General features: G+C 52.4%; 1 protein-coding gene across 1 annotated transcript in view; it reads right to left on the bottom strand.

Moving 5' to 3' along the window:
* Positions 1-8,661: 8,661 nt before the first annotated feature.
* Positions 8,662-24,867, bottom strand: part of KCNIP3 (potassium voltage-gated channel interacting protein 3) — a 95,002-nt gene continuing 78,796 nt past the window's right edge. The window contains exons 3-9 of the mRNA XM_040267568.1: positions 23,289-23,413; positions 22,758-22,827; positions 22,431-22,501; positions 12,869-12,976; positions 12,051-12,155; positions 11,330-11,392; positions 8,662-10,764 (exon numbers count right to left, since the gene is read on the bottom strand). Of these exons, the coding sequence (XP_040123502.1) occupies positions 10,717-10,764; positions 11,330-11,392; positions 12,051-12,155; positions 12,869-12,976; positions 22,431-22,501; positions 22,758-22,827; positions 23,289-23,413 (590 nt within the window). The 3' untranslated portion in view covers positions 8,662-10,716. The remainder of the gene's footprint in view (positions 10,765-11,329; positions 11,393-12,050; positions 12,156-12,868; positions 12,977-22,430; positions 22,502-22,757; positions 22,828-23,288; positions 23,414-24,867) is intronic.

Below are 24,867 nucleotides of genomic sequence, written 5' to 3'. Positions count from 1 at the left end.
CGCCGCTGTCCATGGGGTCGCAGAGTCGGACAAACACACACACACACACAGAAAACCTAATTTTAGAAAAATGAAAAGCACTTAGCACTGCTGTTTCCAGTAGACCCTGCAGGCACAGATCCAGAAGACTGCTGGCTCTAACTGTGAGCTCAAAATTGTTTTGCGGCGCCCAAAACAATTGGCAATTTTAGGGCCCAGTTTCCTGTAGTTTCCAATTAAGTACTTGCAAGCATATATAAACCCAGTGGCCATCCCAGAGGTGGTGGTTTACACAGGAGCTGTCTGCCCTTTGAGGCACAATTTCCCCGTATTAATTCTGTGGCCTAATTCGGATGAGAGTTATGTCTGGACAACTTTCTGAGGGCAGTGTGGGGGCTGCTTCTGAGCCTAGCTCCCAGAGGAGTTACCCTTCAGCTCAACTCTTTCCCATGGTGTTCCATGGCCTATTGTTGCCAGGGCTGCTCCAGGTCTTTGTTCAGACCCCTGCCTTTAGCAGGAGTTCATGTAAATATTTTGAAAAATATTTATTTATTTGGCCGCGCCAGGTCTTAGTTACGGCATGTAGGATCTCGTTTCCTGACCGGATATTAAACCCAGGCCTCCTGCATTGGAGGCTCAGAGCCTTAGCCAGTAGACCACTGGAGAAGTCCCTAAAGTAAATCTTTAAAGGGCCCAGAGATAAAGGAAGATAGATACAAAGAAACAAAAACCCAGATGGAACCAGCTGCAACCAAAATGGTGATGAATCTGACCTCCAGCAGACCTCCAGTCTCATTATATGCTGATTTTGTGCTGTGCTGTGCTTAGTCGCTCAGTTGTGTCCGAATCTTTGGGACTGCGTGGACCAGGCCCCTCTGTCCATGGGATGGATTCTCCAGGCAAGAATACTGGAGTAGGTTGCCATGCCCTCCTCCAGGGGATCTTTCCAACCCAGGGATTGAACCCAGGTCTTCTGCATTGCAGGCAGATTCTTCACCATCTGAGCCACCAGGGAAGCCCAAGAATACTGGGGTGGGTAGCCTATCCCTTCCCCAGGGGATCTTCCAGACCCAGGAATTGAACCAGGGTCTCCTGCATTGCAGGCAGATTCTTTACCAGCTGAGCTACCAAGTAAGCCCATGTGTTGATTTTACTACATATTAAGTGGCATACCTGCTGCTGGCCGAGACCTGACATTAAGGACCAAAAAAGGATAAAAACGTGTTTCCCACTCCCTCGGAAAAACCGCCTCTTTCTGGCGTGGATTAATGCATACACCTCCCCATCGCTAGCCTCATTCCTCCTCCCTTTGTCTTTACTTTTTAAAATCAAATCCCGCTTACCAGGTGGGCGAGAAGTTGTCAGTGAGACTCGTTCCGCTTCTCCGGTCACTGGCCATCGTAAATCTCCGCTTTGTCTGTACGTGCTCGGTTGTGTCGGACTCTTTTCAACCCCATGGACTGTAGCTGCCAGGCTCCATGGAATTTTCCAGGCAAGGATACTGGAGTGGGTTGCCATTTCCTATTCCAGGGGATCTTCCCAACCCAGGGATCAAAGCTGTGTCTCTTGTATAGCAGGTGGATTCTTTACCACTGAGCCACTTGGGAAGCCCAGATCTCAGCTTAGATTTTGTTATTCATCTACTTAAACCCTAAGGGGAAAAGAACCCTCTCCCATAGCCCCTCGCAGAAGCAGAGAGCCTTGGCTGGGCTAGGGTGCGGGCAGAGCCCTTGTGGCTTACTTCAGTGACACCGTGACAGCCTGAAACTATCGTGGCTGCTCAGAATGCTAGGTTACCAGCCTCTCTCTCCTCCCTGGATGAGCAGCATTTACTTAACGATTGTCCTGGGTCTCCCTTATTCTTCAGAGTTGAATAATTTAGCTTCTCGTTTCACTAGCAAAAGTTTTGTTCAGACCTTTTATCAACTCTTTTTTGTGTGTGTGTGATTTAAGTCAGTTTTAACAAAAATCCAGCCACCTGTGTTTCCCTGGGCATCTTACCCAAACACCCTAGGTCCTGCCGAAGAAATGTACTGGTGTCCCTTGAGACTCCAAGTCTTGAGTGAAGCAGCTCAAAATGTTCAGGATTCTCTCTCAAACAATGAAATCCACATATCAGGAGAACTCTCAGGAACACCTGACGAGTACCGAGAAGCTGATGGGGAAGCTGGTGGGGATCAATGGGCTGTGCTGGTTCCCGTTTTGGGTAAACTCCAGGGGGCACTCTGGAGGGCGGATATCCTGCTGGTTATGTCATGCATGTCAATGAAAACATGCATCAGCCCAGCCAAGAAAGAAAATGGAAAGTTTTATTCATGCCAGATGGAGGATTATAACCTGGGAACAGCTCCTCAGAAAGTTCTGAGAACCATTCCACTCATTACAAGGCAAGGCACAGTTATGCAAGATTTTTGAGTCAGAGAGCTGGACATTAAATGATGTATTATTGACAGTTTACACAGTCCAGACCTAAGTGTCACTGTGGCCCCTTACAAGATCAAAAATTGATGTTTTCAAACTGTGGTGTTGGAGAAGACTCTTGAGAGTCCCTTGGACTGCAAGAAGACCCAACCAGTCCATCCTAAAGGAAATCAGTCCTGAATATTCATTGGAAAAACTGATGCTTTGGCCACTTGGTGGGAAGAACCGACTCATTGGAAGGGCCCCTGATGCTGGGAAAGATTGAGGGCAGGCAAAGAAGGGGGCAGTGGAGGATGAGATGGTTGGATGGCATCACCAACTCAAGTGACATGAGTTTGAGCAAGATCTGGGAGATCATGAAGAATGTGGAAGCCTGGTACGCTGCAGTCCATGGGCTCACAAAGAGTGGGGACATGAGTTAGCAACTAAACAACAGCAAGATCAAGAAGGAATGTTATCTTTTGAGAAGTTGTCTTGGGGTTAGGAGAGTGTGGCTCAGGCTGGCTGAGATGCCCTAGGCTGCTGGCCAGCAGAAGCATTTCAAAGAGACTTTGACCCTGGTGCTGGGAGAGCTGGGCCCTGACCCTGCAGGCTTGGGGCCTGAGACCTGCCGCCCCGCCCACCCCGGGCTCTCTGCCTGGCCTCCTTCCCTGTGCCGCTGGGTGCAGCGGTTTTACTGACTGGTCCCCACCCCCTGTGCCTCCCACAGTGCCGGCACTGGGCGGGGCTCCAGGCCTAAACGCTTGCAAGGTGGCCCCCAGCCTGGCAGGGGAGACAGGGCTGGGCACGTTGGCTCCAGGGCCCACTGGGGCTTGGAAAGCACCTTCACCACCCGCAGCTGAGCCTGACATGACGGGCTGTAGGTGTGGAGAACTTTTCAGCTGAAAGTGCCTGTCAACCCACTTGTTTTTCAACCGGCTTTGTGGGGAGGGTGGAGCTCTTACGAGTGAAGGCTCTAGAGACTGAGGGGGGCACTTGCTTAAGGTGTAGTTTGCTTTTGAGCTCAAGGGCTGACCCGTCCCCCTAACCCTGCAATCTTCTCCCCTTCACCCCTCCCTTCTCCCTTCATTCCTACAGCTCCTAACAGTGGCAAAATGGCTGCCACAGCCCTAGGGCTCACCTCCCGGCTCTGGTTAGGGAACAGTGTCTTTCCCAAGCATTCCCAGCAGCAGAGGTCTCCCGGGGCCTCGTCAGCTTTCCCTGGGAAGGGGTGCCCCCCACTCCTGCCCCAGAGTTGTGGGGGTAGGTAATGCACCAGCTGGCTTGGGCTGGCCTTGGAGGTCGGGTGAACCGCAGGACTGCACAGATAGAGAGCGGAGGAGGGGTCCCCAGGCAAGACTGAGGGGCATGGCCAGGAGAAGAGGGAGGGTCTGCGGAGGCTGAAGACTGATGTCCAATCAGCTGGTCTTCACTGCCCCCAGACACCCGCATCAGCAGGAGAGAAGTTCCCAAAGGCCTTTTCTTGCCAGGGGAACAGAGGGGTCATTTTGGGGAGGGATGGACAGGCAGACAAAGATCACGCATCCACAGGGGTTCAAGAGAGGTGAGCCCTGTGCCCAGGACGAGGTGTAAGAGCAAAGGCAGGTAGGGCAGTGGCAGGTGAGTTAGAGGGAAGCTGGGCTTTCCTGCTGGAGTAACAGGCAGAATAAAGAGCCGCACAGTGAGTCTTCCTGGGTGGTCCAGTGGCTAAGACTTCATGCTTCCAATGCTGGGGACACGGGTTTGATCTCTGGTCAGGGAATTAAGATCCCATATGCCACCAGCTAGGCCAAAAAAAAAAAAAAAAAAAGGCACATAGCAGCTGGCAGGGAGCCCAGTTCTAAGACTGGCAGGCCTCTCTAGTCGGCAGCTTCAAGGGGACGGTTTTAGGTTGGATGGAGCCCTGACTGGTGTCATCACCACCCAAGAGAGGGCTGTGCTTGAGAGGCTCTGACTATCTTCTAGGGCCACACTGGGCCTCCCTGCCCTTACACTGTCCCTCCTCTGGGGCCTCTCAGCTCTGGTTTATCACTAAGCCTTGTCCAGCTCTTGTGACCCGATGTGGACTGTAGCCCGCGAGGCTCCTCTGTCCATGGGATTTCCCAGGCAAGAATACTGGAGTGGGTAGCCATTCCCTTCTCCAGGGATCTTCCGGACCCAGGGATCATACCCTTGTCTCCTGCATTGCCACTAGGGAAGCACAGGCTAAGCTCTGGCCACGAGCTGAGCGGTTTCTCCCAGGCCCCCTCATCTTGGCCAGGATGGGTTCTGTTCTGGCCACAAGCACCACTCCCGATGCATTTGGCCCCACCTATACCTCACTCTCCTCTCCAGTTTCTGAACCCCGAAAAGCTCATCCTGCAGGCAGCTCGAGCCTGTACTTTCTCTGTGCACCCAGCGGCTTCAGACAAAGTCCGTGTGCTCTGAGCTGACCACGTGACATCAGAGCTGGCTGGACCTGCCGCTTCCCTCACCCAAAGGGCCAGGGCCCCTGTGAGTCAGCCGGAGGGCTGGCAGCTGTGTCCACGGCCTTGGGGGCTTGCCTGAGGTGGAGAAATTTGATGGGGGCAGTGAAAAGAACAGGAACCATGTTAGGATGACAAAACCTGGCTCAGGGAGGGCCTCTATGAAGTCTCAGAGTCCTCCTGACTCAGTGGCATGGTTCTGGTCTGGACTGTGTTCATGAGGGAAGATGACAGACAAGAGAAAAAAGGCTTCCGAGCACTGTGAGCAGACAGCCCATATACCACATTGATAAGTGTGTGCTCAGTTGCTCAGTCGTGTCCAACTCTTTGCAACCCCACCATGCTCCTCTGTCCATGGGATTCTCTAGGCAAGAATACTGGAGTGGGTTGCCATTTCTTCCTCCAGGGGATCTTCCTGACCCAGGGATTGAACCTGTGTCTCCTGTGGCTCCTGCAATGCAGGTGGGTTTTTTTTTTTTTTATGCTGAGCCATCAGGGATGCCCCATTACTCTGTGGCGGGCTCCTCAACTTCTCGCCTGAAATCTGTTTCTTCTTGTTTTATTCGCAGCTCTATGGGAGGCCCCAGCACCCTGCAGTCCTCTGTGGCAAGCTTGGTCCCCAGCCTATAGCTTCCCTCATGGCCCGAATCACTGCCTTGGGCGTTTCTGCCTTCGGTGACCCCACAGACTCGAGTTTCCTGAAGGCAGAGCCTGTGGCTTGTCCACTGTGGTCTCCTCACAACACGGCCCACACTCGGTGTGTGGATGGCGTTGACTAGAGGGAGAATGATGCCTCCTTTTGTGCGGACCTGGGAACTTGGAACTTGAAGGAGCAGGGAAGAAGGTCACAGGGGCGTCCCTGCCTGGCGGGCAGGCATCCCACCCAAACAGACACAAAGCGCAGGCCTCCTTCCTTGGGGTCTCAGACAGCCCAGTTGTTTCTCCTGCAGTGTGGTCTCCTGTTCAGCCTTCTAGACCTCCCCTGGGAAGGGGGTGAGTGCGCTCTTCAAGCTTCTTTTCAGGATTTTCAAAAGCCTTGGCTGGCCCAGTGGTTAAGACTCTGCATTTCCATTGTAGGGGCATTGGTTTGATCCCTGTTGGAGAACTAAGATCCTTCATGCCAGGCAGCCAAAAAAGGAGAGAGAGAGAGAGAGAAGGAGGGAAAAGGGGAGGTGGGGGGCCTAATAGGTTAAGTCTAGCCTGACTAATCCAAACGTACACTGTATGTGCTTTGGGTTGGAATGAAGTCAGCTCTGTGTGGTAACAGTTATGCAGTCTCATGAGAGTTATGTGTCCTAGTTAATAAAATAGGGCCCAGTATGTCTTGCTCCCAGCACCCAGTGGAGAAAGGCTGGGATATGAAACTGTCTTCAGGATCATAAAAGAAATGACGAGTAGCTTCCCTTCCAAGAAGCTTCCCAGGGGACCTGAGAGCAGGAAATCAGTGAAGAGGCAGGTGTGTGGTGCTATCGCCCCCTGGTGGTAGATTGGAAGCATAGCACTTGGAACCAGAGGTGATGGACAGAAGCAGGGGAAGGGGGCGACAGAGGATGAGATGGTTGGATGGCATCACCAACTCAATGCACATGAATTTGAGCAAGCTCCGGGAGATGGTAAGAGACAGGGAAGCCTGGCATGCTGCAGTCCATGGGGTCGCAAAGAGTCAAACTCGACAGCGACTGAACAAATGGACAGAGAAGGACTTGGCTCAGCGGTAAAGAATCTGCCTGCCAATGCAGGAGACTTGGTTTCAATCCCTGGGTTGGGAAGATCACCAGGAGAAGGAAATGGCAACTCCCTCCAGTATTCTTGCCTGGAGAATCCCATGGACAAAGGAGCCTGGGGGGCTGCAATCCATGGGGTCGCAAAGAGTCGGACACAACTGAGCAAATAAATGCATTCACACACAAAACCAGAGATGGACGAGGAAGAGGAACCACAGACCTTCTAAATCACAGACTGGTCATTGCCCTGGGAAGTTGTGCTGCAGAGCTGGGTGGAAGAAGGGTATGGGTGCCTTATTCAATGCCTGTGGCCCTTTCCCTATCCCATTCTATAAAGGTTTGTGAGGCAAGCAGGGACATGGGATGCTAAGTGCTGGCTCAGGACCCTGGGCAGGTCAGCATGGACACGCAGTGAGTGGTGGCAGGAGGGTGAGACACACTGATGGCTCTGCCTGCTGACTCCTAAGTGGGCCTTGGAGTTACCAGGGAACTGGGGACCGTCACAGATTCATTTGCAGCCCCTGGAAACTTCTGAAATGTCTGTACTTCCTCTGGTGGTTTATTGGTATGAGTCACTCTCTGATAGAAAGGGGAAAAAATGCATGAAAACTTCGGTAGGACAAGAAGGATCCTCATGTTTATGACTGTGTGTGTGCTCAGTTATGTACAACTCTCTGCGACCCCAGGCTCCTCTGTCCATGGGATTCTCCAGGCATGAAGACTGGAGCAGGTTGCCATTTCCTTCTCCAGGGGATCTTCCTGACTCAGGGATCGAACCCGAGTCTCCTGTGGCTCCTGCACTGGAGGGCAAGGTCTTAACCGCTGAGCCAGCAGGGAAGTTCCAGAGGATTGTTTTTCCGCTCATTTTACAGATAAGGCAACTGAGGCTCAGCCAGGTAAACTGACAGATTTAAGAGAGAATAGAAAGCCCCAGAATCAAAGCATGGGCCCCGTGCTTTAGAGATGCGGGCCTCAGAGACATGGCACAGCTCGCTGAGCTCAGTGGGCGATCATGAAGTGGGCACCTCAGTGCTTACACCTGGCTTGGAGCCCCCCTGCCTAGGTCCAAGCCCGGGCTCCACTCTTCAGTGGCTGAGGGTTGTCTTAACAGCTTCCCCATCTGTGCTGAAAAGGCTGTGGCCAGGGCAGGTGCACTCAGTACAGGGACCAGCCCAGGGAACTGCGAGACAGCCCATCCTAGGCAGCAAGGGCAGGGCTCCCCTGCCTGGATGGTGCCCTGGGATTCTGGTAGCCCGCAGCCTTCGATGTGTCTGGTGGTAGAACGGGGATCCTGCTGTCAGTCCTCCTGGTTACTGATGGGATTCCCATCAACGGGCGACTCATGGAGGATGAGGTCTGTGCTCACAGGGGAGGTGACGTCACATGGCTTGGGGGCTGGCCCTTGAAGCGCTGCCAGATGCTCAGAGCCTCCATCCCCGAGTTGGGGCTTCCCTGGTGGCTCAGACAGTAAAGAGTCTGCCTCCAATGCAGGAGACCTGGCTTTGATCCCTGGAGGAGGGCATGGCAACCCACTCCAGTATTCCTGCCTGGAGGACCCCATGGACAGAGGAGCCTGCTGGGCTACAGTTGGTGGGGTTGCAGAGAGTCGGACACAACTGAGCGACTCACACTTGCATCTTGGACTTCTTTCGCTTCTCCCCGAAGCTTCTCATTGCCTTTCTCCTGGCATAATCCGCACTGAGTTTAGATTTTTGAAACTAAAACCAAGAAAGGAAGATGTCTTCAGGCAAATTCTGGTTCTGCCCTGTGACCTGCACCCTCTAGCCAAGGGGATATGCAGAAATGACTTCTTGGAACTGGAAAAAAAAAAACCGGGAACAAAACACAATGGCACCTCAAGGAGTTATGCTGCCTCACGGCTCTGTATACAGGCTGGAGGGCTGGAGCTTCTCACAGAGGCTTCCCAACCGTGGGCCCTTCTTCATGACTCCGCTTTCAGTGACTGTACACCGGGATCTTGGACGATTCAGAGAATGTTAAACATTTACCAGCTCATCTCTGGACAGCAGCCTTGGCCAACAGCAGCAGGGATTGGAGAGGCAGGACGAGAGTCAGGATAAAGCCACCAAGAATCGCTCTCCTTTGTCAAGTTTATTTTATTAAAATATACAGGACTGAATACTGGTGGGCGCTGAGAACAGGCACCACCCTCCTTGGCCGTGCCCAAGGGAGACACTTCTGCCATGCAGACATGCGGCCAGCCCGCGTCCCAGCATGGGAGGCGGACCCCTCCGGGGGCGCGTGCAGCCCAAGACCAAGGTGGGGAGGGCAGAGCGTGGTGGTGGTAACCCTCTGCTTTGGCCTCTGGCCCTCAGAAGCAAAGCCTCGCCAGCGGGGAGGGCTGGGCTGAGGGCCGGGGCTGGGGGCGGGGAGAAGATCCCTGAGCCAGGGAACGCTGATGCCCCCCTCCCTGGGGATGGGGAGGGGGAGGGGGGCCCCAGTCGGACTGGAGGCGGGGTGTCAGTGCAACTCCAAGGGAGGGCCGCCCATGTGTGGTGCCCAGGGGTCCCCGCGGCCGAGCCAGCCCATCTCCACGGTCTCGGCCGCCCGGTCCCCACTCATCTTCAGGCCAGGCCCGGGCAGAGACCGGGGGCAGCAGCCGATGGAATGTATGACCGGGAATGTTCCTGGGACTGGCCTTGCGGCCTGAGGCTGCGCCCCTCCGGGGCGGCCTGGGCCTGGGGGAGCAGCCCGGCTCCCGCTCCCGCCGGCTTCTGGTGACCTGCCCCTGGACCCCGCGCCCCCTAGCGGCGCTGGGCTCCGGCGGGCGTCTGCCTCGGTCCTCAGGGCAGTACCCGGCCAAGCAGAATCCCTGGGGTTTGTGCTTTTCAATGTTGGTGAGCTGGGCTGGGCTCGGGGAGTCGGGGATGGGGCCTCAAGCCACCCCCACCACACACACACTGCTCGTAGGCACAGAACCGACTCCCCACAGAACCCCAGGGGCTTCCTGATGCGGGCTGGTGGGGCCCAAGCCTCAGCCCACCAGGAGGGCCTTGCCTTGAAAAGCAGAGTCTCAGGCTCCCCTCGTGAGCTGCAGCCTGAGCTTCTGGGGGCACTTGTGCTTCGCACAAGGGGTTGGGGTGAGCCTATGTGTGGAGGGGCAGCCACACGGCTCCAGGACCCTAACCACGAAGAGGGGAGCTCATCCAAGCTGACGTGGGCAAGGGAGATGGGGCCCAACAGGAGAGAGAAGCCCCTTCCCAGGCCTGCTTGGCCCCCCTGGGCTCCCTGGCTGCCAGGCCCTGAGCCCTGGGACCTCTTCTCAAGAACCCTGAATGATGACCTGGGTGCCTGAGGGCTGTGGGCAGCTCCTCCTGCTGTGCCCTCACTGAGCCAGCTGGAGTGAAGGAGGTGGCGTTGGCAGAGAGGCCCCGTCAGACTCCCACCAAGAACCCCAGTCCCCAGACTGGAAGCCCCCTTACTGGGTGGAGAACAGTGCCCACTGGTGCATCCCCACTGGGGCTCACACCAGCTCAGTGGACAGCAGGTGTCCTTACCCACGGAAGCATTTCCAGGAAGCAGCAGACTCTGTCTAAGTGCCACCTCTTTCCTGGTCTGAAATCCCTTGACCCTACGCTGCCCTTCTGGGGTCCTGAGCTGAGGGCCATTCTGGAAGGGTTGTCGGTGGGCAGGGAGTGGCCGGGACAAGCAGGACAGAGCAGCCCCCAGGGCCTGACATGAGAGTGTAGTGGGAAAGAAGGGTGGCAGAAGGGAGGGGCGGGCAAGTGGGCTCACAAGGCTGGGGCCTTAGCTTTGCAGGCTGGACCGTCTTCTGTAGATGACCCAGCAGCCAGAGGCCTGAAGATGCCTCTTTCAGCTGTCGACCCAAGAGGCCTGGGAGGGGGTTGCTGGGAGCTGTGTGGCTCTTGTCCCCTGGACTCAGCTCCCAGCCAGACCTAGCCCCTCTCTCATCTCTGTCTCTCCACCTGCCAGCCCAGATGAAGGGTGTGTGTGTGTGTCGGGGGGAGGGTGTTTGTGTGTGTGTGTGGAGCAAACTATTCACTTTGTGCAAATATATTAGAAAAAAGTTTTTCACGGAGGTTGCTCCTGGCAGGACTGAGGTTTCTTTGGGGGCAGAGGTGGCGATAGCCACTCAGGGATTCCCCCACTTTCCCCATGCACAAGTGCTAGATGACGTTCTCGAACAGCTGCATGGAGCTCATGATGTTCTCGTCCTGCGTGGAGAGAGAGGACGAGAGGCCTGGTCAGCCCTGGGCGGGGCCCATCTCCAGCCTCCCCGTGCTCGCAGTCTCATTAGGGACCTGTGGCCCTCCAGGGACTCTGCCCGTCTCATTGGACGAAAGAGGAGCCAGTGACGCAGAGCCTGTGTCCAGCTCCAGGGTCTGACGGCCAGTCCGTGTGGGAGCTGTTAACCCACTGATAAGACAACCGCCACCCACCCAGATGTAGCCAGGGCAGCCGAGGGGAGGGTGGCAGGTGGAGGCTGTGTCCTGCCCCCTGAAAGTGCTCTGCACAGGACGGTCAGCCGCAATGCCAGGGGGGGACTCCAGGCTCCTTCCCACAGCGTGACCCGGTCCTCAGGGCCCCGGGTCCATCCCCTCTGATGATCCACTGAGGGCAGAGCTGTGGGATGTGGCCTGGCTAGGCTGTGGGCTGGCAGGAGCGGGCGGGGCAGCAGTGAGCGCTGCTGAAACAGTGCAAGTGGATGTCGGAAGTCTGCGCTGAAGAGGGGACTGGCAGGGCCGGGACGCAGGGGTTCCGAGCCTTGATGCTGCCTACCTTCTGACAGGTCTCCAGGAACTCGTCGATGGTCACCACCCCATCCTGATTCCGGTCCATTTTCTGCAACTCAAGCCATGCCCTCAGTGAGGCTGTGTCCCGCTGGGGCTGCCCCCTGCCGCAGGCCTGAGGAATGGTGGTGGGCGGGCGGGTGGGCATGCACCCTCCACCCCAGCCGTGCCCTCGGCCCCCTCTCTGGGATCCAGGCCACATAAAGCGCCCTTTCCAGCCACCTCCACTGCACTGTCAACCACTCTGCTGTCTCCCCAGTCCGCCCCCAACCGCAGCCACCTCCCAGCAGGGACCCCCGTGCTCATGGACCCCCTCACCTCCCTGACAGGCAGCTGGGGAGGTGGAGCGGCTGAGGGCCCTCAGGAAGCGGGAGATGGAGCCTCAGTCCCCCTAGGCCCCATGGACACAGAGCGGTGACCCCGACCCCCTCCCCTCGGAGAGAAGTCCCTGGTGGAGATGGGGCAGCAGCGGGCAGGAGAAGCTCTGGCCGGGGGTGTCGGCTGACTCAGAATCCAGGAGCCCGACTGCTCTGAGATGAGGGTCAGCAGATGGGGGGCACAGGGCTGGTTTTAATTCATTCAGCCAGCCAGATAGGGGAGGGAAGTTGCACCTCCCGTGGGAGCAGGAAGGCTCACAGAGGGGAGCCGCGGGCCCTGAGAGCAGAAGGCCCTTCCTTCCTCTTCTGGCGGCCCCTTCGCGGCGCGCTCACCCGGAAGAACCTCTCCACGTGCTCCAGGGGCGCGTCCTCTCGCAGAATCGGGTAGGTATGGCGGCCCATCATGTCATAGATGGACTTCACGATGGCCAGCATCTCCTGCGGGGGAGTGAGGGGAGGGTGGAGGGGCTGGCATGAGCCTGGCTGCCAGGTGGGTGAGCGGGCGGGGCTGTACAGGCCAGAGAGAGACAGGCTCAGCCCCACCCAGTCCACCCAGCACAAGCTTCCGACTCTGCAGGGCATCTGGAGATAGGTTTTTATGTGCAAACTCTAGAAGCTGACACTATATGAAAAGCAACTATTCCATGTACAAAAAGAGTGTTCCAGCCAAACACTCTTTTTGGTATATGGAATACTTCTTTTTTTTTGTATATGAACTATTTCTTACACACAAAAAAGAGTGTTTGGGCCAAACAAAACTGGACTGTGGGCCTGTTGACACCCTACCTTAAGGGACCACACTGCCCTCCCTTGATTGCTGGGAACCAAGGCCAGCTCCCCCACCCCTGCCTCCAGCTTCTCCATTCGGGTCTCCCACATGACCTCGCCGTAAGAACAGCGATCGGGGACCTTGTTGACGGGGATGGAGCCGTGGTGAGGGGCACACAAGCTCCACGCTCCGCACACCCAGGTATCCAGGCCGAGAGCCTGGCAGAGGAGTTCCTGGCCACTGTCCCCTCCGAGGGCAGGCTGGGCCCTCTGGGAGGGGAAACAGGAAATGAGGGCAGTGAGAGAGAGGAGGAAAGAGGTTGGAGGTGTGGAGCTGCGGAGCGGGCAGACAGGCTACTCTCAGCTCCCCAGAAGCTGCGTACCTCTTTGGTGATGTAGCCATCCTTGTTAATGTCATAGAGGTTAAAGGCCCACTTGAGCTTCTCATGGACTGTCCCTCGCAGCAGGATGGAGAGACCAACCACAAAGTCCTGTGGAGAAAGGGGGGGTGACAGCCTAGGCCCCAGATTCTAGTTCCAGTTTGCCACGTGGCTTCCACTGAAGTGCACATCTGTGTAGGTGAGGCAACTCCGTCACAGGCCGGGCGGATGGTGCCCCTCAGGTGAACACAATGTGAGTGTGTGCGTGCGTGCATGTGTGTGGTGGGGATGGCATGGTGGCTGGTGTTGATTGTCTGAAAGAAAAGACATTCAAATGTATGATTTTTTTTTTTTTTTGCAAAGCTTTGAGATCTCAGTTCCCTAACCAGGTATCAAACTCAGGCCCACGACACTGAAGGCGTGAAGTTCTAACCACTGGGGCACGAGGGAATTCCTAAACGTTTGGCGTGTAAGACCCATCTGCTGCATTGCCGCTGACAGAGAAGGCCTGAGGGTGCTCCTTTCGTGAAGAGAGCGCGCTATCCACTTTATCAAGTGTCTGCATGCCGAAGTGCTTAAAAACCACACCTTAAAGGCTAAACCAACAGCTCTGGGTTTAGCAGAGCTCTGAGACGGGACAGACTATTAGTAACGTGACAAGATATGAACGTTCAAACGGCTTTTGTGTGAAAACTTCAACTGTTTTGTTAGAACATTTGGTGGAAAGCAATTCTTCCCTGTCACTTCCAGAAGGTTCGAAGATAAAGCCCTTCCTGCCCCATGGGCTGCTCTGAAAGAAGGGGAGCTGAGAGGGGCTGTCTGGGAGGTGGGAAGTGGGGGACAGCAGACTGTGAAGGGACAGGGCCCTCCTCCAAGGGGCTTGGTCCCCACCCAAAGTTTAATGTTTATTTTTGGCTGCACCGCATGCCTTGTGGGATCTTAAATTTCCCCAACCAAGGGTCAGATCTGGGCCCTAGCAGTGGAAGTGTCAAGCCCTAACCACTGGACCAACAGGACCTCATTCAAACTTTTGATTTTCTGGATCAGAGGAAGCCTGTATCATGAGAAAGAAAGACTAAGAAAAACTAAGACACGCAGTTTTGAAGAAACAAAAATTATTCCAGGACCAAAAAAAAAAAAAAAAATTCACAGAAACCATTAGATTCAGGGATTAGAAATCTGGCATCCTTACAATAAGAATGGTTTCCCTGGTGGCTCAGTGGGAAAGAATCCACCTGCAATACAAGAGATGCGGGTTCGATCCCTGTGCCGGGAAGACCCCCTGTCGGAGGAAATGGCAACTCACCCCAGCAGGAGCCTGCTGGGCTATAATCCATGGGGTCGCAAAAGAGCTGGACATGACTTAGTGACTAAATAACAAGAACAGCAGTAAGAATAGGGTGCCATCAAAAAGGAATACTTGATGTCAACGACAAACTGGCACTTGGCATCCGTCTCTACAGGGATTAAATCATGTGCTGCACAACTGCTGATTTTCAACACCCGCTGACAGGAGTTCAGGGTGGAGAGCAGGAATGAGGCCCTCTGTGCTCTGGGAAAAACTGGCAGGACAGGTCTTCAGACAGTTAGGTGTATTTTCAGGAGCCAGTTTTATGAGTCTGACTCTTGTATCTCCTTAAGTCTAGAAAAGCACTAAAATCCTTGTGACTAGCAGAAAATGAAAGTGTTAATCACTCAGTCCTGTCTGATTCTTTGCAGCCCCAAGGACTGTAGCCCGCCAGGCTCCTCTGTCCATGGGATTTCCCAGGCAAGAATACTGGAGTGGGTAGCCGTTCCCTTCTCCAGGGATATTTCCAAGCCAGGGATAGAACCTGGGTCTCCTGCATTGCAGGCAGATTCTTTACCATCTGAGCCACCAGGGAAGCCCGTGACTATCAGAAACCTTCTGCAAAAAAGTATGTGCTTGATTGCGTTTTCTCCCCCTTCACCAAAGTCACATATATGCTGACCTACATCAGAAACATCAACAACCTTAGATATGCAGATTATACCACTCTAATGGCAGAAAGTGAAGAGAAACTAAAGAGCCTCTTGATGAGCGTAAAGCAGGAGAGTGAAAGAGCCAGCTTAAGACTGAATAATTTTCAAAAATTAAGATCACGGCATCCGGCCCCATTACAGCATGGCAAATAGACGGGGGAGAGGTGGACGTAGTGACAGCTTTCCTCTTCTTGGACTCCAAAATCACTGTGGACCGCGACTGCAGCCATGAAATCAGAAGACGATTGTTTCTTGGCAGGAAAATGATGACAAACATAGACAGTGTGTTGAAAAGCAGAGACATTACTCTGCCGATAAAGGTCAGTATAGTCAAGGCTATACTGGAGAAGGTAATGGCAACCCACTCCAGGATTCTTGCCTGGAAAATCTCATGGACGGAAGAGCTTGGTGGGCTACAGTTCAGGCGGTCGCAGAGTCGGACAAGACTGAGTGACTTCACTTTCACTTTCAGTCAAGGCTATGGTCTTCCAGTGGTCATGTACAGTTGTGAGAGCTAGACCGTAAAGAGAGCAGAATGCCAAAGAATCAATGCTTTTGAACTGTGGTGCTGGAGAAGACTCCTGAAAGTCCCTTGGACAGCAAGGACATCAAACCAGTCAATCTTAAGGGAGATCAACCCTGAATGTTCACTGGAAGAACTGATGCTGAAGCTGAAACTCCAGTGTTTTAGTCATCTGATTCGAACAGACAACTCTTTGGAAAAGTCCCTGATGCTGGAAAAGATTGAGGGCAGGAGAAGAGGGTGTCAGAGGATGAGACGGCTGGACAGCATCACTGATGCAATGAACACGAACTTGGGCAAATTCTGGGAGATGGTGAGGAACAGGGAGGCTTGGCGTGCTGCAGTCCATGGGGTCACAAAGAGTCGGACACTGGGCGACTGAACAACACCACCTCCTACCTCTTTGGAGCAGTTTTTCAGAGTTATCTGAAGTGCTGCTTCCCTGGCTATCAGTTCAGTTCAGTTCAGTCGCTCAGTCGTGTCCGACTCTTTGCGACCCCGTGAATTGCAGCACGCCAGGCCTCCCTGTCCATCACCAACTCCCGGAGTTCACTCAAACTCACGTCCATCGAGTCGGTGATGCCATCCAGCCATCTCATCCTCTGTTGTCCCCTTCTCCTCCTGCCCCCAATCCCTCCCAGCATCAGAGTCTTTTCCAGTGAGTCAACTCTTCGCATGAAGTGGCCAAAGTACTGGAGTTTCAGCTTTAGCATCAGTCCTTGCAATGAACACCCAGGACTGATCTCCTTTAGAATGGACTGGTTGGATCTCCTTGCAGTCCAAGGGACTCTCAAGAGTCTTCTCCAACACCACAGTTCAAAAGCATCAACTTTTCAGCGCTCAGCTTTCTTCACAGTCCAACTCTCGCATCCATACATGACTAATGGAAAAACCATAGCCTTGACTAGACGGACCTTTGTTGGCAAAGTAGTGTCTCTGCTTTTGAATATGCTATCTAGGTTGGTCATAACTTTCCTTCCAAGGAGTAAGCATCTTTTAATTTCATGGCTGCAGTCAGCATCTGCAGTGATTTTGGAGCCCAGAAAAATAAAGTCTGACACTGTTTCCACTGTTGTTCCATCTATTTCCCATGAAGTGATGGGACTGGATGCCATGATCTTCGTTTTCTGAATGTTGAGCTTTAAGCCAACTTTTTCACTCTCCTCTTTCACTTTCATCAAGAGGCTTTTTAGTTCCTCTTCACTTTCTACCATAAGGGTGGTGTCATCTGCATATCTGAGGTAATTGATATTTCTCCTGGCAATCTTGATTCCAGCTTGTGCTTCTTCCAGCCCAGCGTTTCTCATGATGTACTCTACATATAAGATAAATAAGCAGGGTGACAATATACAGCCTTGACGTACTCCTTTTCCTATTTGGAACCAGTCTGTTATTCCATGTCCAGTTCTAACTGTTGCTTCCTGACCTGCATACAGGTTTCTCAAGAGGCAGGTCAGGTGGTCTGGTATACCCACCTCCTTCAGAATTTTCCACAGTTTATTGTGATCCACACAGTCAAAGGCTTTGGCATAGTCAATAAAGCAGAAATAGATGTTCTTCTGGAACTCTCTCTAGCTTTTTCGCTGATCCAGCGGATGTTGGCAATTTGATCTCTGGTTCTTCTGCCTTTTCTAAAATCAGCTTGAACATTTGGAAGTTCACGGTTCACATATTGTTGAAGCCTGCCTTGGAGAAATTTGAGCATTACTTTACTAGCATGTGAGATGAGTGCAACCGTGCGGTAGTTTGAGCATTCTTTGGCATTGCCTTTCTTTAGCACTGGAATGAAAACTGACCTTTTCCAGTTCTGTGGCCACTGCTGAGTTTTCCAAATTTGCTGGCATATTGAGTGCAGCACTTTCACAGCATCATCTTTCAGGATGTGAAATAGCTCAACTGGAATTCCATCACTTCCACTAGCTTTGCTCTAGTGATGTTTTCTAAGGTCCACTTGACTTCATATTCCAGTGATAGGATAATGATAGAAAATGATAGGATACTGAAAGAGGAACTCCCCAGGTCAGTAGGTGCCCAATATGCTACTGGAGATCAGTGGAGAAATAACTCCTTGGCTATAGTCCTCATTTTTGTCCCCAAATGAAACTTAACTCACAACTCTCAGGTTGTAGCTTTTTTTTAAAAATTTTATGAGAAGCCCATGACTCAGTGTCTGCCAATGCAGATGTGTGCCCTGGGTTGGGAAGATACCCAGGTGAAGGAAATGGCAACCCACTCCAGTATTCTTGCCTGGAGAATTCCATGGACAGGGGAGCCTGGCAGGCTATAGTCCATGGGGTTGCCAAGAGTCAGGTATGACTTGGCGATTTAACAACAACTCGGGTTGTGTGTTTATTTTTTTTTTAAGTCGGCACTGGGAACAAGAAAGAGCTCTTGGGAATTAAAAGTGAGAAAACAAAATGACAGACTCAGAAGAAGGGTTAGAAAAGCACGTGGCATCTTCCATAAAGTCGCCTGCAAAGGCCAAACTGGAAAAGAGAAGAGAAAAGCAGATAACGAGCAGTCCACTCCAGAGGGACTGAAACTCGAGCAGCAGGAGTTCCAGGCAGAGGCCGAGGAAATGGAGGGGCCGTGTCCATGGGGATGAAGGGGAAGGTTGTGATTGTCCAGGTCCTGCCAAGGACCTAACGATGAGGGCAAACAGTGTGAGGTGTGGTGGGTCCATCACAAGCATTACAGAAAATGGGTGCAGTGACAGCATCCTATGTGCTTCCAGAGAGAAAAACAAAGCCAAACCGAAACTACAACCGTCACCAAATCAGGTCCTGTCCACAGCGTCAGGAATCAGTAGGAAACAGCTTCTGCCAGAGCTCTGGTTCCACACAACAGGTCAAACAAGAGTGAGAACAGAATGACCCTCCTGGTGGTCCAGAGGTTAAGTCTCTGCCCTGCAATGCTGGGGACACAGGGTCAATCCATGGTGGGGGAACTAGGATCCTATATGCTGCAGAGCAACTAAGCCCCCGTGCCACAACTGAGACCCACAGGCCAAGGAATAAGTAAATTTAAATAATAAATTTAAAAAACAAACAGAAAGAGGGAGGACAGAACAAAGGTACTCGCAGGTGTCTAAGGCTCAGAAATGACCTCCCACGCAGGCTTTTGCAGGAAATTCCTGGAAGATATGCTTTTGAAAGGAGCTTGCCTGGTGGCTCAGCGGTAAAGAATCTGCCTGCAATCCAGGAGACGAGGGTTTGATCAGGAAAATCCCCTGGAGGAGGGCATGGCAACTTACTCCAGTATTCTGGCCTGGGAAATCCCATGGACAGAGGAGCCTGGTGGGCTACAGTCCATGGGGTCACAGTCGTGCTTCAGACATGAATGAAGCAAATGAGCACAGCATCTCCTATGCTTTTGCAGAAAAAGTAAAGCAAGGAAGAAGATGAAGGAGTCCAGAACCAGGAGACCCAATCCAGGAGAGGGGGAAGAGGCCCACAGAGGAGAATCAGCACCATGATGATGGAGCTGGTCAGAGGCTAGGGAGATGTTCATTGAGACGACAGGAGGAGTCAAGGGTGAATTACTGGTAAGGTCACAGTTCAGTTCAGTTCAATTCAGTTGTTCAATCATGTCCGAATCTTTGCGACCCCACGGACACCAGGCTTCCCTGTCCATTACCAATTCTCGGAGCTTGCTCAAACTCACATCCATCAAGTCAGTGATGCCAGATACCAGCCAAATGACTGTTTACTGTAGGCAAAAGAAAAATCTGTGCAGGCAAGGGAAACATAATCACAGTTCACTGACAGGCTCAGCTGGGGGACAAATTCATGTCAGGAGAAAACCAAGAGTGCTTATCCAATCTGAATTCCATAGTTCTGGAAAGCCAGGGGATGGGCAAGGTGTGTGTGTGTGTGGGAGGGAGACCCAACTCCTCACTCGTGCAGAGCCAAGGGATGGCGTCTAAACTGGGCAGTTGAGAAGCAGCAATAAAAAGGATACTATCAGGCAACAAGGAGACGAATAGGGACAGTCAGCTAAAACAAAGGAGGTATGTCTGTGGGTGGTGACTGCTGTTTTTCAAAGCACACCCGAAAGTCTACTGGAGCCTGAAAGTCTTGTGTGTATAGTGAAGAAAATGAAGGTACAGGAAAGGAGAAATGGTGTTATATTTCTTTCATTTTTTTGAGATTTATATATATATATTTAAATAACATATACATACTTTGATATTATTTTGATCCACTGAGTATACATATTTTAACAAAAGATAAGAAATCTGGGCTTCCTTGGTAGCTCAGTGGTAAAGAATCCACCTGCCAGTGCGGGAGACGTGGGTTCAACCCCTGGTCCAGGAAGATCCCACAGGCCAAGGAGCAGCTAAGCCTGCGCCCTACAACTACTGAACCTGTGCTCTAGAGCCCAGGAACCGCAACTCCTGAGCCCATTTGCAACCACTACTGAAGCCCAGGAGTCTAGAACCCGTGGTCTGAAACAAGAGAAGCCTCTGCAATAAGAAACCTATGGACTGCAGTTACAGAGTAGCCCCTGCTTGCCATAGCTAGAGAAAAGTCTGTGCGGCAGTGAAGACCCAGCACAGCCAAAAAAATCTATATAATCCCATGAAGCACACATAAGATTGAGGTATACTTACTACATCAAAAGTTGGTGTTTATAAGTTACAGGTATTTAGTACTTTCCAGGATGTTCTTTCAATTGAAAAAATATTTTAAAACCATTTCAAACATCAGTTCATTTTCCCAGTGCAAAAGAAGGTTGTTCACGTCAACTTTTCTGTCGTTGTTCAGCCTCTAAGTCATGTTCGACTCTTTTCAACCCCACGAACTGCAGCACGCCAGGCTTTCCCGTACTTCACTACCTCCCGGATATTTCTCAAACTCATGTCCATTGAGTCAGTGATGCCATCCAACCATCTCATCCTCTGTCACCCCCTTCTCCTTTTGCCCTCAATTTTTCTCAGCATCAAGGTCTTTTCCAATGAGTCAGCTCTTTGCATCAAGTGGCCAAAGGATTGGAGCTTCAGCTTCAGCATCAGTCTTTCCAATGAACATTCGGGGTTGATTTCCTTTAGGATTGACTGGTTTGATCTCCTTGCAGTCTAAGGGACTCTCAAGAGTCTTCTCCAACACCACAGTTCAAAAGCATCAATTCTTCAGCTCTCAGTCTTCTTTATGGTCCAACTTTCACATCCACACATGACTACCGGAAAAACCATCGCTTTGACTATACAGACCTTTGTCCACAAAGTGATGTCTCTGCTTTTTAAGATGCTATCTAGGTTTGTCATAGCTACCATATCAATAAACTCTAGTTAACATGTGTCTTATCTCAAGAATATACAAAAAGGATTTGAATTGTTGTAAATATTAATAAGCAGATCTGACTTTCTGGTTTGTTTTAAAATATTCATATATTTATTTTTATTTTTGGCTGCATTCGGTCTTAGTTGCCCCACAGCAAGTGAGATCTTAGTTTCCTGATCAGGGATCTAACCCACGTCTCCTGCACTGGAAGCTGGATTCTTAACCACTGGACCACCAAGGAGGCCCCTGACTTTCGGTTTTAAGGGCACGTTGAGAGGTTTGGTGTGAGGCAGCGAGGTGGGCTGAGTGTCCCCCCACCCCACCCCCTCCAGATTCTTCCTGACCACAGGGGTCCCCACTGTGGTGCACCCAGGATTAGGCCCTGCCCAGTGGAAGGTCCCTGAGAAGTATACTCCTAAAAGGCTTCCTAGAGCAGAGCTCTGATATCAAGAACCTGCAGGTGAACAAGGAAGACGGTCCTCAAGGTAAACAAACTTCCTTGGAAGGAACCTGAGGAATTAATTTCACGTCAGAGATGCACAACCTTCTGAGACAGTGCCTAGCAGAAGGAGACCAGCACCGGCACCTCCAACAAAGACCCACCATCGACCACTTCCCCAGGACCACAGGAGCTTGACAGAGGCCTTCCTGACACCCGCTACTGTGCCAGGGCCTCGCTAAGCGGTCTGGTCATCCGACTCCTGACCGAGAGACACCGTCATCCAAGCCCTGCCTGGGCGGGTCACACAGTGCTTCTGGCACTTCACTCCCAGGACACGAAGAACTGGTCACGGTGGAGGCTGGGGAGGGACCAGGGAGAACAGTGAATGCTCCCTGTGGACCCCTTTGGACCGACTGTAATTTTACCATGTGCAGGCAGAACTGAAAACAGAAAAGCTGAGAGCACTGTAAGCTCACAGGCACACTACAAGTGCGGCCCAGGGAGGGTGGGGCCCCTGAGGGCACAGGGCTGGCGATGCCCTTGGGCCGCCCCGCCCGGCCCGACGTCAGTGAGCCGGGCTGCATGTGAGCATAAAGGAAAGCTGAGCGGAATCTCGGGTTATTACCCCAGCCGGTCCAGGGGCTTTCTCTCTCACTTTCCGGTCAGCTGCCCTTGGCCTTGGAAGCCGAGCTGGGTGGTTATTGATTAAGCCTGGCTCTCAGCAAGGTTTTCCTCTCCAAAGAGGTTTCAGCTTTTTGCCTGCAGCTATTTTTAGGGGCCTGGGCTCCGCGGTTGGGGCCTCTCTCAACTGATGCTGTGTGGCCGGGTGTTGGTGGGGCCCACGTGCTGCCTGCTCAGAGCCCAGGCAGGGCCCTCCTGGGGGCAGGCGGCTGCTTTCCCAGTGGTGGGGGAGCACGAGGCTGGCTCACACTGTGGCTGGGATGACCCCCAAGCCTGTTTAGGCAGGGATGCTCTGCCTGTTTGGGGGCAAAGGGGTAAATTCTGGGCACAGACCTGTAGTTAAACCTTGCTCCCTTTTCAAATGCAAATTTCCATTGGGTCACTACCACCTCAGTGCACCTTGGCTTGGCAGGGCTGGAAGGAAAGGCTGGGAATAGGATGGCCAGACAGCAAACTCGAACTACCGTGACTTCAACAGGCCCAGGGCCAGCCACACGGAGACCATGTGTTCCCTGGGTGACACACTGGGCCGCTGACACCAGGGTTGCGTCTGAGCCTCTGGACGGCCCCGAGCGCGTGGCACCACATCTGGGAGATGCAGGAGCCAGGGATGGGGAGCGGTCGACAGGGACCTACCTCAAAGCGGATGGCCCCATTCCCATCGGCGTCGAAGGCGTTGAAGAGGAAGTGTGCGTAGGTGGTGGCATCTAGGGAGACCAAGGGCAAGGCTGGGAGTGTCCAGGCTGCCTGGCCGCCCATGTCCCAACCCCACGCTGCTCCACTGGGCATTCCCACCGCGTCCCGGGCTGGAGTCCGCCCTTCCTACTGGACGGAGGCAGCAATAGGCAGAGTGGTGGGGAGGATGTGGGGGGGGCTGAGGGTCCCCTCCCTATAAAAGGGAAGCCCACACTCTGCAGGGCAGCCACAGGGAAGTGGGGACTTCGGGAGGAACCGTGGACTCACCTCCCTGAGGGAAGAACTGTGAGTAAATGAGTTTGAACGTGTCTTCGTCCACCAGGCCTGTAGGGCACTCCTGCAGTAGGAAGGGACTCCTCTCAGTAACCCCAGCTACCCTGCCCTGCACCCCGACTCCAGGGGGCCCGGCCTCTCTCTTTCCTCTGGCCGATGCCTGCTGCGCAAGGCACTGCTGGGCTCCCCCAGCCCCAGGTAGGGGAAAGCCCAATGGAGTGGGCATCATGGGAGGGGTAGGCGGGAGGGGGTGGCAGGACCCCTCACGCTAGGTTGGTCTGTCCCCATGTTCCTCCACTGCACCAGTACTGAGACACTCATAAGGGAAGTGCCTTCAGAACACTGATTCTGGGCCCTGGCTCTCCCCACAGACAGCTGTCCCACAAAACATGAGCCCCATAAAGCCCCTGGGGTATGCAGTGTGCCATGGGGAATTTCCAGAAGGTGTGCCAGCACCCTGGAGCCAGCAAAGGAGAGCCAGGGGATCAGGGCCAACCCTGGGGGTGGGGGATGTGGGGCACTCACGTTCTTGAAGCCCCTGTAAAGGCTCTGCAGCTCCTTCTTGGTGAACTTGGTCTGTGCCTGCAACTGGTCAAGCCCCTCTGGCTGGTGGCGCACTGCGGACAGCTCCAGCTCACTGTCGCTGCTATCTGGAGGGGGACACAGACCAGGAGGGTGGAACATGTGGCCCTGCCCCCATTTCTCTCCAGTGTGGGTACCAGGCTCTGGGTGGAAGTAAGGAGTGGGGAGACTCTCCTTGTGTGACTACCAGGTACGGCTGCCCAGGCTATGCACTGTACAAATGGACCGGGTGCAGCTAAACAGCACACTCAGTTGTGCCTCCCGGTCTCTCTGCTGCCCTGCTCCTCACACACAATGGGCCCTCTCTGCTGGGCTCACCTGGAGCATGCCCACCCTTTCAGCCATAAGGTGGGATGGGGGTGGGAGGTGGGAGTGAGTCTTGTACTGGAAACGCACTAAACAAGGGGAGGTGGAAAGGAAAAAGACAGAGACAAGTTACAGGGCACCTTGACCTTTAAGACCCAATCCCTGGACCACCTCCTCCATGCAGCCCTCCCTGATTTCCCCCAGGAATGGGAAGGGCACCCCTCTTGGCTCATCACACTGCTGCTTGGCTGCATTTCATGTATGGGCTTAATTCACATTTGAGTAGAAAGTAAAATTTCAAGTTCTCTGTCTGTAGGGTAGGGACCAGATCTTTTATTTAATCACAGCACATCAAAATGGACAGCAGGGTCACACGGACACAGATTAAAAAGAAGAAACTCAAACTATCCCTATTTACAGATGACATAATTATCCATGTAGATAGTTTCAAAGAACATACAAAAAAATCCTCTAATAAATGAGCTTAGCAAGGTCACAGGATACCAAGTCAATACAGAAATCAATCACAGTTCTATAGAAAACCTGTATGCAGCAACAAAGACCCAGTGTAGCCAAAAATAAATAAATATATAATTCCAAAAACATGGTCCATATTTTAAAAAATCAGTTACATTTTATTGATCAACAATGTACCACTGGAAAACCAAAATTCTAAAACCTTGTTATACTAATTACAATCACCCATCCCATAAGTGAAGTAGGGAAGGCAGACTAAAATATGAAAAAAAATAAATAATGAAATATAAAATATAGAATGACAATAATAATAAAAATAATATAAAATAAAAATAAACAGGTAAAGCAATCTAACAAAACATGCTCATGATCTGTATGTTGAAAATGACAAAATGCGGATAAAAGAAATCACAGAAGATTGACGTGAGTAATGAGACACACTGTGTTCATGGACTGAAAGACTCAGCCTTATAAAGATGTCGATTATCTTCAAAATGATTTACAGATTTAACGTAATTCCAGTAAAAATCCCAGGACAATTTTTTTTTTTTTGTAGATATAGACACACTGATTCTAAACCTTATGTAGAAAGGGGAAAATAAATGGATTAGATTTAAAAAAAAGTGGTAGAAATCAGTCTATCTGATTTCAAGACATTATACAGATATAATAATCAAGAATGTGTGGTGCTGGAGAAAAGACAGACACAGATCCGCGGAGCAAAACAGCGAACCCAGAA

The sequence above is a fragment of the Oryx dammah genome, unplaced genomic scaffold, assembly GCF_014754425.2.
Source record: "Oryx dammah isolate SB20612 unplaced genomic scaffold, SCBI_Odam_1.1 HiC_scaffold_25, whole genome shotgun sequence".
Lineage (NCBI taxonomy): Eukaryota > Metazoa > Chordata > Mammalia > Artiodactyla > Bovidae > Oryx > Oryx dammah.
The sequence above is the reverse complement of the archived record's forward strand: the minus strand, read 5'-3'. Positions and strand labels throughout refer to the sequence as shown.